Genomic DNA, 19,834 nt, shown 5'->3' with positions numbered 1-19,834 from the left:
GTGGCCTGGAAAAGAGTACAGGGGTGCAGTTCAGATGTGTCCCTACACATGGGATCAGGAAAGCTAAGGCACAGATGGAATGGGATTTGGCAAGAGATATGAAAAATAACAAAAAGGGATTCTATAAGTACATAGGTAAAAGAAGAAAGGCCAAGGATAGTCTACCCCGCCTGATAAAAGAGAAAGGAGAACTCGTAACAAGGAGGTGATCCAAGACAGGCCAGCATGACTTCACTAAGGACAAATTGTGCCTGCCCAATCTGGTGCCCTTCTACGATGGAGTGACTGCAGCAGTTGACATGGAAGACCAACTGATGTCATCTACCTAGACTTCTTTAAGACCTTTGACATGGTCCCATATGACATCCTAACCTCTAAATTGAAGAGAGATGGATTTAAACAGTGGACTGTTCAGTGGATTGGGATGTATTAGCTGGATGGATGCAGCCATAGGATTGTGGTCAATGGCACTACATCCAGGTGGAGGCTGGAGAAAAGTGGTTTCCCTCACAGCTCTGTCTTGGGACTGGTGCTCTTTAATATCTTCATCCATGGCATAGACAGCGAGATTGAGTGCGCCTTCAGCAAGTTTGCAGGTGACACAAAGCTGAGCAGTGCAGTTGACACAACAGAAAGATGGGATGCCATCCAGAGGGGCCTGGATAAGCTTGCAAAGTGGACCCATGGGAACGTCATCAAGTTCACCAGGTCGAAGTGTAAGGTCCTGCACTTGGGTTGGGGCAATTCCAGACCTGAGTACAGACTGGGAGATGAGCTCATCATGAGCAGCTGTGCAGAAAAGGACTGCAGGGTTCTTGTGGATGAAAAGCTGGACAGGATCCAGTAACATGCGCTTGCAGCCCAGGAAACCAACCACATCCTGGGCTGCATCAAAAGCAGCATGGCCAGCAGGTTGAGGGACAAGATTCTACCCCACTCTTGGGAGACCCCACTTGAAACAGAGCATCAGCACAAGAAGGACTTGGATCTGCTGGAGTGAGTCCAGAGGAGGGACACAAAGATGATCAGAGGGCTGGAGCACTTCTCCTGTGACAACAGGCTGAGAGAGGTGGAACTGTTCAGCCTGGAGAAGAGAAGGTTCCAAGGAGATCTTATTGCAGCATTCCAGTACTTACAGTGGGGCTTATAAAAGAGAGGGAGAGCAACTTTTTACATGGGCAGATAGTGATAGGACAAGGGGTAATGGTAATTAGGACTAGGTGTAAAGAATTTTTTTACAATGAAGGTGATGAGGCAGTGGAACAGGCTGCCCAGAGAAGTTGTGGGTTCCCCATCTGTGGAAGTGTTCGGGCCAGGTTAGACAGGGCTTTGAGCAACCTGGTCTAGTGGGTGTCATCCCTGTCCATGGCAGGGGAATGTGAACTGGTTATTTTTACGGTGCTTCCAGTCCAGGCAAGTCTATGATTCTATAGAATATTACTGAAGCTGTTAGTCCACTGTATGCGAATGCAAATATTTCTCAGTAAATTGACTGTATGCTGAGAAGGGGCTTGGTGTTATGTCTGCACCCAGACATGGCATCATTAGGTTGTGCTGCACACAGTTGTAACTTGGTATGGACTTGCTAAATTGCCTCCAAGTGTCTTTGCTGATTGCCTTTGATTTTGGACAACTCAAGTCAGCTGGCTTGTACAGACCATTATGTTTCATTTTAAGCTTAACTTTCTGAATATGTGATTTAACTAAATTTTGCTGCCCTGTCACATTGTATTTTGATAACAGGCCTTAGCTTCTACTGAACAGTGATAAGTTTTCCACTTGTATCATTTTCATGCAAGCAACAGAGAGGCTGCATACATGTAGAGGATTAATCCTAGAGAACTTGATGCTCTTTATAAGGTAGCAACAACTTTCATAATACTTGGTGGGCCCTGAAAACCTAATGAATTACCTGATGGACCTTAAAGACTCACTTCTCTGCTCCTGGCCACCAATCAGCTTATGTGATCACTAGCAGGTGACAGTCCCTTGGTTACAGGCACTCTGAATACCACTTCCTTCTCCAAGACATTGCTTGTCTCTGGCATGAGCAAGACCCTCCTCTGTCTGTTTTTGAGTGATGTTTCAGTTTTGTATATTACATGTGTGAGGTACCAGTAAAAGCTCCTTCATCTCCTTTCTAACTAGTGCTTGCATAAATGTAACTGTATGCTGAGGTGAGAGAGAAGCAAATGGGAGACAAGTTACATGGAACCACTAGAGTAATATCTGACTTAATTTATGTTAAGTTTTCTATCACACAGAAAACTTCTTGGGACTTATTACATAACCATGTAATTGCAGTGTAGCACAAGAAGGAAAAACATTCTGCAGCCTCAGTGGAGATAAAAAAGAAAATGGAGTAAAGTCTCTTCAGTTCTATTGTATCTATCTCAGTGTTATCTTTCTCTAGGCCTCTCAAACCCTGTGGTCTAGGTGTTTAATGCTTTCTTCTTTGTTTGTTTGTTTGTTAAGGTTCTGATATTGTGCAGTGGCTTATGAGGAACCTCAGCATTGAGGATACAGGTAAGGTGACCACAGTTGAGGAGGAGCAGGTACTCCATCTATATTGTGTGTGCTATTAGACAATAATTACTGTTTTGTTGCAGTATACAATACCAGTAAAACGACACAATTGATTTAAACATTGGAGGGAAGGAAGAGGGAAAGAGTTAGGACTCAGTATCTTAATGAAGTATACATTGCAGCACAGAGAAATATCATTGTAGGAGTTTTAGCTTGTCTGTGAAACTGTTGCTACCTAGGGAAGACTGACTGATTTTAAATTTGTTCACAGACTTAGAAAGGAAGTTGGTGTATGTGTGTGGTTAAGCAGGCAAATGCAGTAGCAGGTTTTCATGGTGAGAAGAAAGGGAGCCATGACTGGTGGGACATGCTGGCCAAGGATGACACAGACACCGTCATGGGATCAGGTGACAGCCTCCAATTTATCACAGCAGATAGGTAAATCAGCAGATAGATAAATGGATAATGAGCCATAAAGTGATCGGTGCATGGGCACAGTCCAAATAGTTCACTCTTCAGAGAAAACAAAATAATTTTGACACAGTTATGATCTATTGAGAAAAGAGGAAAAAAACATCTGCAGATCCAGAAGTTTCTTTTTCTTTTCAGGAAAGGGAAAAAATCCAGAATGTCAGCTACCAGTTTTTTTGCTGCCTTACTGTCACCATGTGAAAGCAGAGACAGAATGTTGTATCATCCAGCAGGAGATCCCTATAAACACATCCCTTCTCATTAGTCCTGTCAGGTCCCAAATATGAATTTCAGCTGCAAACAATAGCTTTATTATCTACCTGGGGGTGCATGAGCAGCTGATGTGTATTTTTCAGTTCTGAGAAAGTTGATGCAGCTTTTGACAGCTGGCATTGGTTGAAAATCTGTGCAGCTATACCTGTGTGCTGGTGAAGGTTGCCCTAGCAGCACTAGGAAATGTATTCTCCTTTGCATCTGCACCAGTTTTTCTCTAACAAGTGGCAATGCTACAGTGTCAGGATGTGTCATTATGAATAAATATCCTGCTAATGACCTGATGTTGCAGGTGTTTGTTGGATTTGTTAGAGGCAAGTGAGGTTCACTGATGGAACAGGCTTCTTGTCAGCTGTCACCTGTGGTGGATAATGTGCTTTGAAATTAATTTCATGTTCTAGAGCTGAACTAGTGTGTGACATTTTGTGAACGCAAAACTAGCAGGTTAAACTTTTGAGTGGTGCTTCATCTGTGTTGTAAAGCTGAATTCTGCACTCCTGCTTTGCATGGTTTGGTTGGAAGTAGTAAGGATGGGGTGTGAGTGCAGAGAGGCATGTGGGCACCAGATTTCACAAGTCATCACCAGAGCTGCTGTTGAAAGCAGAGAAATGTGCAGTGCACATCTTCCTGATACTTCCCTGCATTTTTCTCTCTTTCACAGGAGAAGCAATACACTTGGGAAGTCTCATTGCTGCACAAGGTTATGTCTTTCCAATCTCAGACCATGTCCTTACCCTGAAAGATGATGGGACATTCTATCGTTTTCAGGTTGGTGAGCCCTCTGACTCCCTTGTGGCCCCTTCCACTGTCCCGGCGGTAATACAGCTGACACTGCCCACCCTTTATTCCTGAGCAACCATTAGGTCTATGAAGCCAGGGATTGCAGCTATCTTGGTAGAGGCCTTAGGAAGTTATGAAGTCTTTTCAAAAAGATCTGCTTTAAAATTGCAAATTACATTCTACTACTTTCTTACCTACAGTTTTTACATAAATTGATGGGTATGTCCTGTGATTATTTTTGATACATTATTTCAAGGCTGTTGTACTCAGATTTGAACTAAGCCAGGAGAAAGAAAATGGCTTTCAGGCTCTAACTCTGGCACAGAATTGAGTAGCCATTCTTCTGTGCAAAATGGAGGGCAAACTTAGGAGTTGGACATTCAAGCTTTGGCACAGCAGAAAATTCCAAGTTTTACCCTCTCTTGCTTGCAGATTGGTGTGGGAGGGGGCAAGCTTCAGACTTTGGCTCTTTACAAAGGATGTGTAACCTTGGCAGTCACCTAAACTGGGACATCTATATCCCTCAGTGTCCCTGTGCCTCCAGATGTGCTGAATTTTTAAAGCATCCTGTGCTTGAGTTCTATGCCCTGTCCAAAGTCTGCCACTGTCAGCTTCTTAGATAACTGAGTGCTTGTGCTACAACAACTCCTTTTGGACAGATTGTATAACTTTAGAAGAAGCGGTAAGTCCAAACCTGGAGTCCTACTGCCTAATCCTGCTGTCTGAATTTGTGTTTTTCTGTTACATGATCTCAGCCAGATCCCTTATCTTTCCTGCGACCTCTTTTCTGTTCACCCTGCTGTTCCTCCTTTACATTTTTCCCTCTTTTTTAGCTTTTATTTGTAAAGCTGGTTCTGCACTTTGCATCTGATGTTGCTGCTGCTTGTTCTCACTGTCCTGCTAATGTGGTATTGTATTATCATATGTGACCAATATCATGGTGAACAAAGAATCCCAGGAGATCACAGACCTCCTCTTATCTCACCCCACCTTCTGGTTACCACACATCATTCAGACACAAATTTTTCATAGCAGTTCCTTTTCTTTTCTGAAAGTTCTGCTTTCCTGTCGTGTAAGATGTGACAGAAGCAGGGGCAATACTGATTGCCCATTTAGCTGTATTTTTCTCTTTTTTAAAAGGATGACACTGTAAGAAGTTGTCCTGTGCAGCTCTTAGGAGCTACATTTCAATATAATATAATTTTCCTTTTCTTGTTTTAAGTCTCTGTAAGCCACATCATCAAACTGACTGCTTGTTGACTTTTTTCCTTATCTTTTCTTACAACTTTTTCATATTCCTTGCTTGTTGTCATTTCTTGCAACAGACCTCCTCAGATGTTTTCTGCAAAAATAACCTGATAGAATCACGTTTCCTTTCCACTACTCTCATCTTGCTACTTTTTACCTCAACATCAGTCCCTCCTTTAACAGTAGCTCTTCATATTCTGAAGTTCATAAGATATATATAATTGAGGAGTATTAAACCCTGTATTATTTGAATACTCTGTGTTTTCTCACTGTACTTTGGTGCAAGGAATAGTCTATGTGTTAATGTCCTATGCCCATCTGTGGCCTTACATCAGTAGTGCAAAGCAGTGTTCTGTAATTTGTGTGATCACTGGGACATTATTTTTCATTTATGTTAAATCTGAAATACAGCCACATACAGTAATATCTTGTAATTAATTGTAGCAACGGCAATATGCAGACCTGGATAGAAAACAAAAGCAGTAAGCTTAGCAGGACTTCTGCTTTTGGAATGACTCTAAACACCTAAGTTTTGACCTCTGCCATCTGCTATAATTAAAAAGTAAATTGTTTTGTAGTCTGCCAACCATACTGGTAACTGCTCCAAAAAAGCAAGTGCTATGTAGCATATAGATAAGACCATGAGGTTTGTCATGCTTTAAAAAAAAATAAAAATTCAGGATGTGAATTTCTGGGGAAAGAGAAGGTTCTTAAGAATAGAGGATAAGAGGTCCACATTCAAATGAGCTGGCAACACGGTCTAAAATTTTGTCAGGACACTGGACTTTTTCCTCAAGAGATGCTTGTATTACAGCATCTCTATTTACCTGCAGTGAGGAATGTTAAAAGTCATACCTTTCTGGAAAAGCATCCTCACTAATACGGAGATCTGTAGCAGTGTTTTCCCCTGAGGGCAGAGACTGGGTGGTTGACTTTGTGATTCTTCTTTTTGTACTTGTAATGTTTTTCTGAATTTGAATTGCTTTTCATCTCTTAAATTGCAAAAATGTCTGTGTTTTTTCTTAGGCACCATACTTTTGGCCCTCAAATTGCTGGGAACCAGAAAACACAGATTATGGTGAGTATAATTATGTCACTGTAGAAAGTTAGTACAGAAAGTCTGCCTTAAAATAATTACTGCTTGCCATCTAAACCCTTCATCCACATAGTTGTCAGATGGCAGCATTAGAGGCAGATATGTGCCCATCTCAAATACATGAATTGAAATCCTGGAGTGTCTCAAGCCCATGGAGCTGTAGCCATTGAACTCAGTGGGGCCAGAATTTTACCTGTCGTTACCTACCTTCATTCTCCCATAGCTCTGTTCATTTCAGCAGGATTTTTGGCAAGCAGAATACTGGTTCTTGGGAATCTTAAATAATACCAATACTGCTTTTGTGGGAGAATATACTGTAGCTGAATCTGATGTGTTGATCAATAAAATTTACTTCATCTGGGCACTTGTCTCACTCCTCAATAAACCAGTATATAATTATTGGCAACCTATAGTTAAAATAGTTAAAAGTTCTCTGATATATGACATCGGACTTATTTTTCCAAATTTTTTAAGATTAGCAGATGATAGGGTAAAAGAGAAGACTAAGCATGGTTTATGAGCTAATAAACTGCAACATGGTGTGTTAAGCATGTGAGTGCCTGCAGACAGTGATAATACATAAAGAAAATATGTCAGTGTTGTTATCTTTAGCTGTCTGCATGCAATATTGCTGTCTCTTCCAGAACTGCATTTCTTTCACAGTTAAATGATAAAATTAATTATTGTATCCTGGTGTGGCTTTGGAAGAGGAAGTGTATCCATGTGTGCACTCATAAAACAGAAGCTTCTGGAAGTCCTTCTTTTATCTCATTACCTAAGATTGGTTTAGAACGCCTCCCTGAATAATCAGTTTGGTTTTTTTTCTTTCCTGGGTTATAATTAATCATCATTATGGATTCTGGAAATCGTTTGCTAGGGTGAAGAAGTAGTCTGCTATGGTGTGTGTCATAGGATAGTTCATTTGCAGTCCTCATCTGCAGGAAAGCTAGCAGAGACTTCCGTGTTTATCCCAGTGAGGGAACTGCTTTGGAGAAAACATGATGCTGTTCAGTATATGCAAAATAATTTCCAGATTTTACAGTCATCACACATATATCGCTGTGTGAACTGTGCCAAATACGTATTCTGTAAATACCAGAATAACAATGTGAAAAGGGAAGTTTCTTTTTTTTTCCTGCAATGTCAGATAAATAATTGGTTTTGCAGTCAGATTATTGTGCTGCAGTGGTATTGACTGGAGCAGTACACCCCAAAATAAAGCCCTATATGAGCTGACCCACAGCTGGACAAGCTTCAACTGCATTAACTCTGAGCCCTGTAGTAACAGATTTGCATCTGTCCCAGAAACCTCTAACATATGCTTGTAATCAGACTTTGCATATCGGAGGTCTGTACAGATGGAGTCTTCACAGGAATTAATCCCAAACTAGCAGTGGACCCAAATAAAACTCAAATCCCAGCAGCACTTCATACTTCTTTTTATTTGCATGTGTCCACTTACAGGACAGGAACTAGCCTGCTAATGGCAGGTCACTGCCTCGCATGAAACAATACTGTGCGACAACTGACTCTCACTTTATTTGGTGTCATAAAGGGCTTACAGCAAAAACTGCCCTTGAGATGTATAAATATAAATGAACTGGTTGACTCTGGTTACCATGCATGATACTGGCTCGTTGTATGAATGTTAAAATTATAGAAATAGCATAGAATAGAACTACATGAGTAGCACTAGGACTCTTGTATAGTTCAGACCTAATTATATACCCAGGGTGTGCTATGGACCTTGTGTTTCAGCCTGTGATGGAAATGGAGTGAATTTAGCAGATCCAGGTGAGGCTTTCCCAGAAGGCAACCTGGGACTGGTTTGGTCTTGTGCACTGGGCTCATCTTGACCCTCAAAATCCCAAACCACATGAGTTTCAGCAGCATCTCATCTGCCTACGGTGAAATGTGACAAACCTTCTCTTAACTGTTTGAAATGTGTAGACTAAGTGGATGGAACATATTAAAAAATGCCAGGATATACCTTTAGGGTCTGGCCCATATTTCTGTTTTCATTTTAATGTCCTTCATTCTTATTTTGATTTTTTCTTACAAAAGCGGAAAAGAAGTGCAGGCATATTCCCAAAGTCCTGAGAGGAACAGGTTGCTAATTCTGTATCTTTTACCAGCCCCAGAAGCAACTGTGCCTCTTTTGGACATCTTGTTAGGTCCTGGCATCTGCTCTTAGCACTTTTAAATGAGATGTCCAAGATGTTTAGGGCCTCTGAGATTACTAGTGGGTGACGTCAACTGAATGTTCAACCCTCTCATTCCTTGACTCATGTTGCTTTCTGATGAAAATGAACAATCTGTGGACCGTTTTTTTCTTCTTTTTTTTATAATATCTAGAACTAATAATCTGTCTGTAATTGTTTTCCATTCTGTTTCTCCCTTTAGCCATCTATCTTTGCAAACGGACCATGCAGAACAAAGCTAGGCTGGAGCTGGCGGATTATGAAGCCGTAGGTACACTGCTGCTAGAGTTTACAGCTGGGAATTGCAGGGATGGCTTTGCTTGCCAATTGAATGCTACCATTTTGTGCCTTGGGGTCAGCCTTTACTGTGTCTTTTTCTTAATTGACAGAATTGTGTGAAGGTTGATACGGAGACAACATCAGGAACATTATTGATGAACGTCCCTGGCTTTGTGGTGTATCAAATTAAAGCATCTGCTGTATAGCCAGCTCTCCAGGATTGGGGCAAATTACACAGAAGTTTAGCCTGGTGTCCTGTTTCTGGTTAAGAAATGATGGTTTATATAGCAGATTTTAACACATGGAAATGGTGGATTTCCAGTTGCACCATTGGCCAGTTAAATTGTTCGTGATCCATCTAGTTACAAAAGTCTTCAGATATTAGACTTGGAACAATATGCCACGTAAAAAGTATTACTCAAGTTTATTCAGAACGTGTTCTCTGATATGAAATTATTATCGATAAAAATATCCCAAACCTAGGTGTCAGACTGTGCAGGGGTTGGGTGAAGAGGAGTGGGAAGATGGAGACAGGTGGGGCAGGGCTGTGTATTTCTTTGAATACCAGCAGTGTAACACTCTGAGCAGCTGAACTTTTATTTCTACCATATTGACTTTTTTCTGTTTACTAGTTCAACAATGTAACAGCTGAAATTCATATTTGGAGTTTTTTGTTGGAAGGTTTGTTTACAAAGCTGGTTCCAGTGGACTTCTATGGTCATATTTCTTACAGTGAAAACATATAGCATATGTTTTAAGGGTGGACTTTTTCTGAAGAATAGAGTTTTCCTTATGCCTTGCCTTCTACATTTTGGGAGTTTTGTGGATGTGGAGAGATAAACACATGCCATTTGGTTCTTTCAGTGCAGAGCATGCAAAAATTGCCACTTATCTAGTCCACTGTGGAAGTGGACTAGTTCCCAAGAGTTCTAATCTTGAACAGGCATAAAGGAAGGAATATAATAATCTGCATGCACTTACATGTCCTTTTGCTGAGTTTTCTCTTCTGCATATTACTGATTTCATTATTAAAATCATTAAAATTGCTCACATCCAACCAATTAACTGTAAGTGCTCTAAAGATCTATCAAAAGGCAACAAAAGGCTGTTCAGCAGCGCACATACTCCCACACACATGCAGCGAGGCTATGGCTAAGTACTTTTGCACATTGTTGCCTACTGAGAGTAGCAGTGCTCCAGTGATGGTAAATAATTAGATCTTGGCAGTCTCTCATTTTTCTTGTGAATTTTGCATTGCACAATTAGAGATTACTTCTGCATTCAAACTTTGTTCTCTTAATTAGAGACATTCAGATAAGAATGGCACCGACTCTTCCTATTCATTATGGGAGCTGAAGCTCATCCAGCAATGGAGATGTAAGCTAAGCACAAGTGAGAGAAACAAGCCTGCAGGAGTGAGAAGGAGCCCTGTACATTTAGTACACATTTTTGGAGATGCAGCATGAAAATGCATCTCCATAGGTATCAGCAATGACCTGGAGCTTTGAAAGAGAATCTCTACAAAGCATCTCAGAGGACATCTCATTTTTAGGTTCTGCTTGCAGCATTTACAGGCAACACCCAACCCCCATTTATACTAGGTAGAACAGGGGTCTCGATGATATGATTAAGCTTGTATAATTGCATTCAGTTTTGTTTATAATTGGTCAAACATAAGCATGATTCAAATATTGCTTCAATTGGTGATCTTTCATTGGCTTCAGCATATTTACTCCAGGGAGCTCACGTCAACAAAATTTAAAACAAAATTAAAAAAACCGCCCACAAAAATTGGTGTTACAGATAATTACAAGTAGTTCTTCCTTGTAGCCACAGTTAAGGAAATCATAGTTCAGCAATCTGTAAATCATTTACTTAACTGTTTTCCTCCATGTGTACAGACTGGAACTGTTACATGGCCTTTGTGGTAACAGGGCCAAGCTTTATGCCTTGTGTTATACAAGAATTTAAATAATAGGAAGAATTCTTTTCGTATTGAAATGCATGTGCCTAAGCAGTTCCTTGAAATAAAGGTGATAAGTATAAAAAGAACAGCAGTAGAACTACAAGTGTCCAATTTCAGTGTAAATTTGCAATAGTTACCAGCTATAATGGAGAAGAGTGTCAAGTTAATGGCTTCACGGGCCTCCTTGTTGGGGCAGGTGTGGATATGTGATCTTGGGGTGCCATTTAAGCCTGAAATTCTGGCCATGACCCGAGTTTAACCTTGAACTGTGATGAAGTCACATCCACATCCAAATGTTCAGATCACTACACTTTCTGTAATGGGTCTGGACCAGAGCTCTTACCTCAGATGTAAATCAAGACTGCATGTGGATCCAGTCTTTGCAGTAACTGTTCAGACAAACAAGCTGTTTCCTTTTGTGAATCATGCTGGCAGTCTCCAGCCTTCAGTGCTGTGCAGCTATGTAATGCTCTCAGCGGTGACCAGGACTGAGCAAAGCAAGGGATGCTCTGGCTTTGCACCTTAGCAAAAGCCTGAAGAGAAGAGAGCAGTGGGATGAGGAAGGGAAAGTGAGGATGAGAGGGAAATGTGCAGGTGGCAGCCATCTGGTATTAGAAATGAAAAGTTGTCAGCTTCACAAAGCTGCTCAGTGTTATCTTTTGGGAACAAGTCCATTTTTTTCATAGTAGAGCTCAAACTGTCTTCATCACACTCCATTACTTATCCCTGACAGGGTCCTTTGGGCTGCAGCCTGAAAAGATGTGTTACAGCCTTGCTTTGCCTGCAAGATAGCTGACCTGAAACTAACACTGACTTCCATGTCTTGAGTGTTACAGCTTAAAAAAAAAAAAAAAGAATAAAATAAATACCCAGCATGCTAACTGTGCTCTCAAGTAATTGTTGTAATTACAGAGATTTGTTGTTCTTACTATTTTCATCTTTTGTCAGGAAAACTTAGCAAGACTTCAGAGAGCGTTTGCAAGAAAGTGGGAATTCATCTTCATGCAAGCAGAGGCCCAAGTGAAGTGAGTAGTCCCAGAGCACTGAACTGCACCAGTATTTACAGCTGTGAAGGGAAGGGGATTCTGTACAAATAAAACTTCTTTGTCAAAATCTTTACTGTGACTAAGCTCAGAAGTTGGTGAATTTTAATCACTGGCAGACTAGAAAGAATAGAGAACCAATTCTGAAGGTCTGTGCCAGAATCTGAAATGTGGTTTAATTATCTGTACATGGAAATGTTGGTCAGGAGCTCCAGAGCCTGGATTCATCATGGGAGCTTGGGCTATTCACGTGCCCATTCTGCTTCTACATTTGTGTAGTATTTTCGTTTTGTATAAATGGAAAGAACAGAATTTTGTCATCTGTCTGTGGTACTCTATGCTTGTAGAGTATTTCTGAGTAAAAAATTACTGTCACTTCAGCGTGATTATAAGGGTGATATTTACAGCAGACTGAATTTGATTTTCTCATTTACACTAATCCCTAGTTGACTCTGTTGTATCTTTACTCTGTAGTTCAACTCATGCTACTAAATTAGCACAGAGAATTGGGTACCACTTACATGAAATCTACTCATATTTAGTATTTGGGTTTTTCCTATCCTCTGCTCATAATTGAAATCTACTTTTCTTCTCATCTTCACTTATGGAAGCAGTTTGAAGCCTCTTAATATTTTGAGCATATATTCATTATTGCTGGAAAATGGGTATGGTCCAGGGTTTGTCTACTAGTGTCAACAAACTAGTATCTAAAACTCCTAAGTGTCCATTTTGTGCAGGTAGTTGTCACCTATAAAATAGAAGGGCTGGTGAAGATGGCACATGAGAACACCAGTACTGATACTCTGTACCACTAGAAGGAACTTGCACTTTCAGCATTAAATACTAAAAAGTTAAGGAATATAATTTCTTGAGGGTGTGGCTTGAGATATACATCTCTATCTTGATTAAACCTTTGGAATTTTGATTAATTCTTTGCTTAGTAACATTATAATTGTGTTACATTTAAATACATGATAGTTATCTTTTAAATTACAAGGTAGTTAAGGGATTTTTTCCAACCAGAATACCACTGTTCTGTTTGGAGGAGAAAATTAGAAGTTATGATACCAGTTGTACTTTCAGTTACTTAAAGGCTATTGCCAAAATGAAAAAAAAAGTCTTAAGTCAAGACAAAATTCTGCATTCTGTCTAAAACATATAATTATTACCTAAGAAAGAAATGTAAATATCAGATTCTTTGTGATCACTATTGCTTATTCATCTTTTCTCCTTCCTGTTTTCTTTGAAACTTAAGCGTGAACTGGCAGCTATCAACTTTTTTTGCTGGCTAGTTTCAGCTTCTGGTTTCCAGTCCATGTGATGATTCAGTCTTCAGTTTCCAAAAAGGAAGGGATGAAGTTCACAGTGAATTCACAGCCCTAAGTTAACTTAAAAAAAGAAAAAGGAAAAAAACAAAACAAAACAAAAAACAAACACCCCCCCAAACAAACAAACAAACAAAAACAAAAAAACCCAAAACATAAAAAAGCCCAAAACAAACCCCCCCAAAAAACCTGAAAACATTCCTCCTGCTTACCAACTTTTGCATTGCCTTCAATGTCTTTGCACACAGTATTCCCATTGCTATACATAGATTGCTCAAAAACCACAGCCACAAAGCATCTAGCTGTTTTGGATCTTCATAGTTTAAAATGTGAAATCCTGAGTTATCAGTAAGTTTGGAGATAAGAGTTGACAAGCTGGGTTGAGCACAAACTATTAGTGAAGAGAATTCATGAAGCCTCCAAAGAGTCCCTCCTGTTTGTATGTGCTGTGTGATATAAGGTTGGCAGAAGACTTCACCTTCTCCTTTGGCCAGGTGTGAAGGACTCATTCAGAAGTAGTTTTGGGCTGGGTATCCTCAGTACAGTACAACAACTGCTGTCTGGTGGCTTCTCTGTCTTTGTGCAGGGACAGAGCTTGTGCAGAACTTTTTCCTCACCTCAGCCTTGCAAAGGGGAAGTTCAGTGAGTGATGCCAAACAGTGGAGGACTTGGGCTTTTTGTGGGGAGTAGTATTCAGAAACTTCAGTTTTAGTCCCCTGCTTCCTATCCTCTTGGTACATTTCTAGCACAGACTTAACTAAAGGTCACTGCCCCTCCAAAAGAAAACAGGTGAGAGAGAACCTAGCATGGGTTTTTTTCCTTGCTGCTTTGATTTTCCTGGGTGGCAGCAATCTGGCAACCCAGCACAGGGATGCTGTGAACTTTTTACAGTCCTGCTCTAGAAGTGGAGGCTGTTCCTCCTTCCATGTGCCTCCTCCTCTATGCAGGTAGATCTTGCAAACTGGTGGTGACCTTGCTGTGCTTATGTGTAGAGCTGCCCATGGGAGTGAGGTGCCAGATGTGACTTTTTCACTGCTGCCAAGAGATAGGGGAACAGTTGCTTTGAACAACCTCTGGTGGCCTTTGAGTGAGTTGATTCACTGACTGCATCAGGACTAAAACTACTGAGTTACTGTTGTGCCAGCCCAGGCGCGTCTCTCTTGGGTGGGTGCTGGCTTGCACAGGGCTGTGCAGCAAGCTCAGCTCTGGTCACCTGTGCTTGTCACCCCTTGCTCTGCCAGCATTGGGGCACATTGGCAGAGCCAGTCTTGGTGTTGAAAGCTCTAAGGAGGAGTGGCCACAAGTGCTGCCCATGTTGTTGCTGCTGGGCATTCCGCTGCTGCAGCATCCTTTGCAGTTTGTAGTCATGCCAGTGGTGCTGCTGGGGCACCGGGGTGCAATGGGATCTCCTGATGAGGACCTCAGTCCAGCACCAGTCAGGAGCCTCACCTGGAACAAACAGGTTCTGGTGGGTCTCCTGACACAGACAAAGCCACAGGCTTCCCTAGCCTGTCAAATTAAGGTCCAGGGACAGAGTATCAGGAAAGGTTGTTTTCCTCAACAGATGAAAAAACAGGTGTTAAATTTTTCACATTAATAGGAGAATCCCTTTTGATCCATATTGGAGTAAACATCAGCGTTATTTTGTTCATGGCATGTGGCCTTGCAAGTGCGAGTGTGACATTGCTGTACAAAAAAAAAAGCTGTTTCCTGAATTTTTTTGTTGTGGGGTTAAAAACCCCATCTAGGAACTGTATCAAAGAAGAAAGCATTGACTTTCATTGACTTTACATTGACTCATACATTTATGCTTTTTTTTCCAGAATCGACAGGAAAAAGGATAAAACAGAAAGAAAGATTTTGGACAGCCAGGAAAGAGCATTCTGGGATGTGCACAGGCCTGTGGTAAAGCTCTTTTAAACAATTAGACTTTCCAGGTTTTGACGGGAAAGTTTTAATACTGGTAAACACTGTGGTATGCATGAAGACATCACCTTTAAAGTCATCGCGTGGATTTTCCTTGCAGTTCAAAACACACCAAGCATCTACAAGATTATTTTAGACATTCTGAGCTTGTGCATGTATGGAACTATTGATCTGGAAATATGTGAAGTTTGGAAAATTATTTTCTGTGCTTATGAAAGAAAAGCAGCTTACCGAGTTTGGCTCAGACTTCCTAGAAAAAGCTTCCCTCTTAGCTATTTCCTTTTGATGCCAAGGTTAGGAGTAAATGGATTGGATGCTCAGATGGCATTGGATATATGCAGTCTCTTGTTTAGCAAGAATAGTTTATGTGACACAAACCTCAGAAAAGAGTTTTGGACAAGATCTAATTGTATATTTCAGAAAGATAAAGTAGTATGAAGGTTGTAAACAGAGGAGTAACACAATTACCATCTCTTTTCAGCCAGGTTGTGTGAACACCACAGAAATGGACATTAGAAAATGTCGCCGTATGAAAAATCCACAAAAAGTGAAAAAGGTCAGTTTGAGTTCTTGGTTTTGGTTTTTGCTTGCTTGGAGTTTTTTTGATTCATTGGTTTTGGTTCTTTTTTAATTTAAGTCATGCTCGACACCTTCAGTATATCAGATTTACCCAACAGGAACCCAAAAAAAAGTGTTTTGATAATATCAGTTCTGTTTGTTCTGCTTGATGAATAAATTATTTCAATTTTACCAGCAGAGTGGTACAGACTGGGTGATGGGTAGAACTGAAAAGGGCATTAAGGAACTCTGTGTCCCCAAAGTCTGATGACTCTGCACTCCCATAAAACTAAAAGCAATTGGCAAAAGTACCTAAGTCCCATTTTGTGAAATTATCTGGGCACAGATAATGAACTGTTTATCTACCTTAATCATTTCAAAGGCTGGATCATTAGCAACTTGGGTGTCTTTGACTTCCAGCAAGTTTAAGTTCTTCTGTGTATATAAAGTCAGAGAATCATTTAGGTCGAAGAAGACCTTTAAGATCAGTGACTCAAAACCTTAACCCAGCCAAGTCCACAACTAAACCATGTCCTTAAGCACCACATTTACATCTTTGAAATACCTCCAGGGATATTGACTCAACAGGGCAGCCTGTTCCAGTGCTTGATAACTATTTCAATGAAGAAATTTTTTCAGATATCCAATTTAAACCTCCCCTGGTGCAACTTGAGTCTGTTTACTATTATTTTCTTTTGTCACTTGGTTCATCACAATGAACACACTCCCAGTGTTCATCCTGTGAGTGTTGACACACACAGCCTTCAGAGCTCCTAAAAATTATCAGCATTTTAACATTTAAAACAAACTCTTTTCTCAACGTGCCTACAGACCTTCCAACTGCAGGCATCTGCAAGTGTGGTCTGATCTGTAAATTTTGCTCCAGGCTGAATGATTATTGACCTGTGTGGGTATAAACAGTAGGAAATTGCTGGCTTATTACCTTACTGCTTTGCATACCACACTGTTCCTCATTGCATAACAGAGAAAAATGCTGTAATCCCTTCTGTATGTTTTTTTGGTTCCTCACAGTCGGTATATGGGGTTACAGAGGAGTCTCAGCCCCAAAGCCCTGTACACATGCCATCCCAGCCGGTACGCAAAACTACAAAGGAGGACTTCCGGAAGCAAGTAAGTGGGTGGCTGTATGGCAGCTCTTCTGAGAACTGTTGCCTGAAAAAAAAGCATGTAAAGTTATGGAGATGTCAGCAAAACCAACTGTATGCTTTGTCTGTCCTTGATTTTCACTTGCTTATGTAAAGTAGTAAATATCCATTGAGCAGTGCAGTTATATGATGATATGTATTATGAGTAATACTGACCTTTGAATCTACTGTTACTCTGTCTGTGGACTAGTAAACAGATTAGTTTCCAGTTCACTGAGGATGTCTGAAAAGTGAGCAGTGACAAAGGCTAGGGAAGAAGCCAGCATGCTTAGGCACAGGCTGGGAACTGGTGGTGAGGAAAGGCATCGTTCAGTACATAACTGTTAGATTGTACAGTCAGAGCTTTTAGGGAACTGGGAAAAAGTTATTTGCACAATCATGGCAAAGAATGGCCAGCCAGCTCACACATCCTTGCCCTGGCGCAGAGACCTCTCCCTCAGAATTACTTTCCTGCAATAAGCAATCTTCACTGAAGGATAAACAGGAATTGCTGGGTCAACATTTTAGTAAAGGCAGCTTTACATTTTATTAGGCAGACAGTTTTCGGGTGGTCTTCTGAACTAACCCAGAACACTAAATTTATTGAGCTTTTTTCTATCATAGACTGAAGAACTAGTTCATAGCAGAGTGCAAGTATGCTGTAAAACTGATTGGTTGTGTGGTGCTCGTCAGTTAGAGAAATGGGAGAGAGGAGTGTGATTGTAACAAGGGGATCATATTGCATCCTGAGTAGTCTAGGAACCTCAGCCCCAAATATGTGTGTTTCTTACTTTTAATTATGTCTTCTGAAGCTTCCCCTGGAGTTTTGGCTTTGGAAATAACTGCTCCTATAGGAATCAGTTAATAAGCTTCTTCTGATACCTAGGGAAAGGACCCATTTCCTTCTGAGTTACTTTCAAGCTGTTTGGAAAGAGAAATCAATAGCATGTTGGTGTATTGTCAGTGCATGCTGTACAACTCATGGATTGTTAATGTCCTTGTCATCTCTCTCCTCAGATAACTTTTCTGAACATGCAGATAGAGAGACACTGTTTAAAGATGTCCAAAGTAGCAGAAAGGTGAGTGTCCCTATTTGCACGATTTCCCTTTCTTTCCTTATCTCCAGTGTGGCATTTCTAGAGACAGAGAGTTGGCAGGAAAGTACAAAGGCTGATCCCCTTTCTGTGCATCTGTCCTCTCCCCTCCTTGACCTGCTGTGCTGTCTGCTGGCCACTGAAACTTCTGCACATGCTCCTCTGCTACTGAGGAAAACTAGGTAGAAAATGAGGATGCTGTCATATTGCAAAAAACAAAAGAAACATTCAAAAAAGAAAGAACCCTTGCAGGACTTTTGTTTCCCACCCCTTTGCAACTCTAGAGTGTATTTATAGAAAAGTCATTCCTGTTTCAATATGAAAATACCCTTTATTTTGTGGGGGAACTCTCAGTGCTTATCTCTTCTTAGTCTGGCACAGCTCTGAAGAAGGAGCTGTGTTTGTATCTGTTGCACATGGTTGTTCATGTCTGTGTTCATTCTGGAGTTGTAGGGCCAGTTCCTCCTCCCACTTCCACATATATGAAACCTTATGAGAAGTACTGGGGATTGTACCTGGACTACTCAAGACAGTGTTTTAAGAGGTGGATTTCTCTTAGAGGCAAATCAAGGAACAGTTTGACTTGCAGAATATTTAATTCTGGTAGAAGAGTATAAAGAGGTGAAGAACAAGCTCAAATTTCATTGACAAAGGCAGCTTCTTTACTTAGGTACTTGTAAGTTATGCACATTTTCAGGGGAATCACTGAGATGAAGGTAGGAGTAGGCATGCTCTTCAGTGACATCGCTTTTAAAGCAAAACTGTGTTGAACATGAGGGATGTGATAAGGGCTGGTTCCTTCTAGAGGAATAATAGAGGAATTTTTATTTAAGCAAATTAAAAAGAGATTACTTTATGAAATGTGCTTTGCAGTGCCTGCACCTGTAGTTAGCATGTGTGTACTAAACTAAGTAAATTAAACAGTGGAAGCCCAACATAAGCTCCTAATGGCTCATAAAGTATAGCAATTATAATGAAAATTTATCCAATTAAATAGAAAACATTCAGAGGCTCCTCAAAATCTTTCATATGCTATATTGTATGATTCAAATGAGCACACCTGTATTTATGTTTTGGGGTTTTGGATCTTTTTAATTAAGAATATACATTTGTGCTTTAACAAAAACATGTTTCAGATATTCATAGAATATTCTGAGTTTGAAGGGACCCACAAAGATTATCAAGTCCAGCTCTTGAATCCACAACCTTGACATTATTAGCATCATACTCTAACCAGCTGAACCAACCCACTCCCCCAAGTACTGAATTTACTTACAATATCCTTAATATACTGAGACAGTAATACTTTCCAGGTTGGTAATTTACAAGCAAGCAGATCTGTTTTGCTTGATTTTTTTCTAGGTAGATCCATTGAGTAAGATGGACTCAGTAAAACTCAGTCACTTGTGAAAATTTAATCCTGTCTGCATAAGACATCTTTTCTTCACATTTATAAGGAGCTACTGATATTATAAATGTAATGTTGTCAATGCAAAAAAAAAAAAGAATCCTATTAGTTTTCAGTAAAACTGGACAGAAAATTTTCCTGATTTGAAAGGGCTTTTTTTCCCTTCTTTTAATTGCTCCCAAATGGCACGAGAAAATGTTGCTATCAAAACCTGTGCAAACTGATAACCAGGAGAAAAGTAAATAAAATGAGAACAAATTATAGAATCTTAGAACATCCTGAGTTGGAATGGACCCACAAGGATCATCAAGTCCAACTCCTGGCCCTGCACAGGACAGCCCCAAGAGTCACACCATGTGTCTGAGGGCATTGTCCAAACACTTCTTGAATTCTGGCAGGATTTGTGCCATGACTACTTCCCCTGGGAGCCTGTTCCAGTGCCCAACCAGCCTCTGGGTGAATAATGTTTTCCTAATATCCAGCCTAAATGAATAT

The 19,834-nt window shown here is 40.5% G+C and overlaps 1 protein-coding gene across 4 annotated transcripts in view; it reads left to right on the top strand.

Annotated features, from left to right (window-relative positions):
* The window catches only part of RGS6 (regulator of G protein signaling 6), a 265,417-nt gene that overhangs the window by 189,365 nt on the left and 56,218 nt on the right, over positions 1-19,834 (top strand). For all 4 annotated transcript variants that reach the window (XM_018082734.1, XM_008927554.2, XM_018082732.1 and 1 more), the window contains exons 4-12: positions 2,476-2,526; positions 3,932-4,038; positions 6,325-6,376; positions 8,798-8,862; positions 11,789-11,865; positions 15,032-15,113; positions 15,616-15,690; positions 16,725-16,823; positions 17,855-17,916. In XM_018082734.1, coding sequence (XP_017938223.1) covers positions 2,476-2,526; positions 3,932-4,038; positions 6,325-6,376; positions 8,798-8,862; positions 11,789-11,865; positions 15,032-15,113; positions 15,616-15,690; positions 16,725-16,823; positions 17,855-17,916 — 670 coding nt within the window. The remainder of the gene's footprint in view (positions 1-2,475; positions 2,527-3,931; positions 4,039-6,324; positions 6,377-8,797; positions 8,863-11,788; positions 11,866-15,031; positions 15,114-15,615; positions 15,691-16,724; positions 16,824-17,854; positions 17,917-19,834) is intronic.

The sequence above is a fragment of the Manacus vitellinus genome, unplaced genomic scaffold (assembly GCF_001715985.3).
Source record: "Manacus vitellinus isolate BGI_N305 unplaced genomic scaffold, ASM171598v3 scaffold_6_pilon, whole genome shotgun sequence".
NCBI classification, from domain to species: Eukaryota; Metazoa; Chordata; class Aves; order Passeriformes; family Pipridae; genus Manacus; species Manacus vitellinus.
The sequence above is the reverse complement of the archived record's forward strand: the minus strand, read 5'-3'. Positions and strand labels throughout refer to the sequence as shown.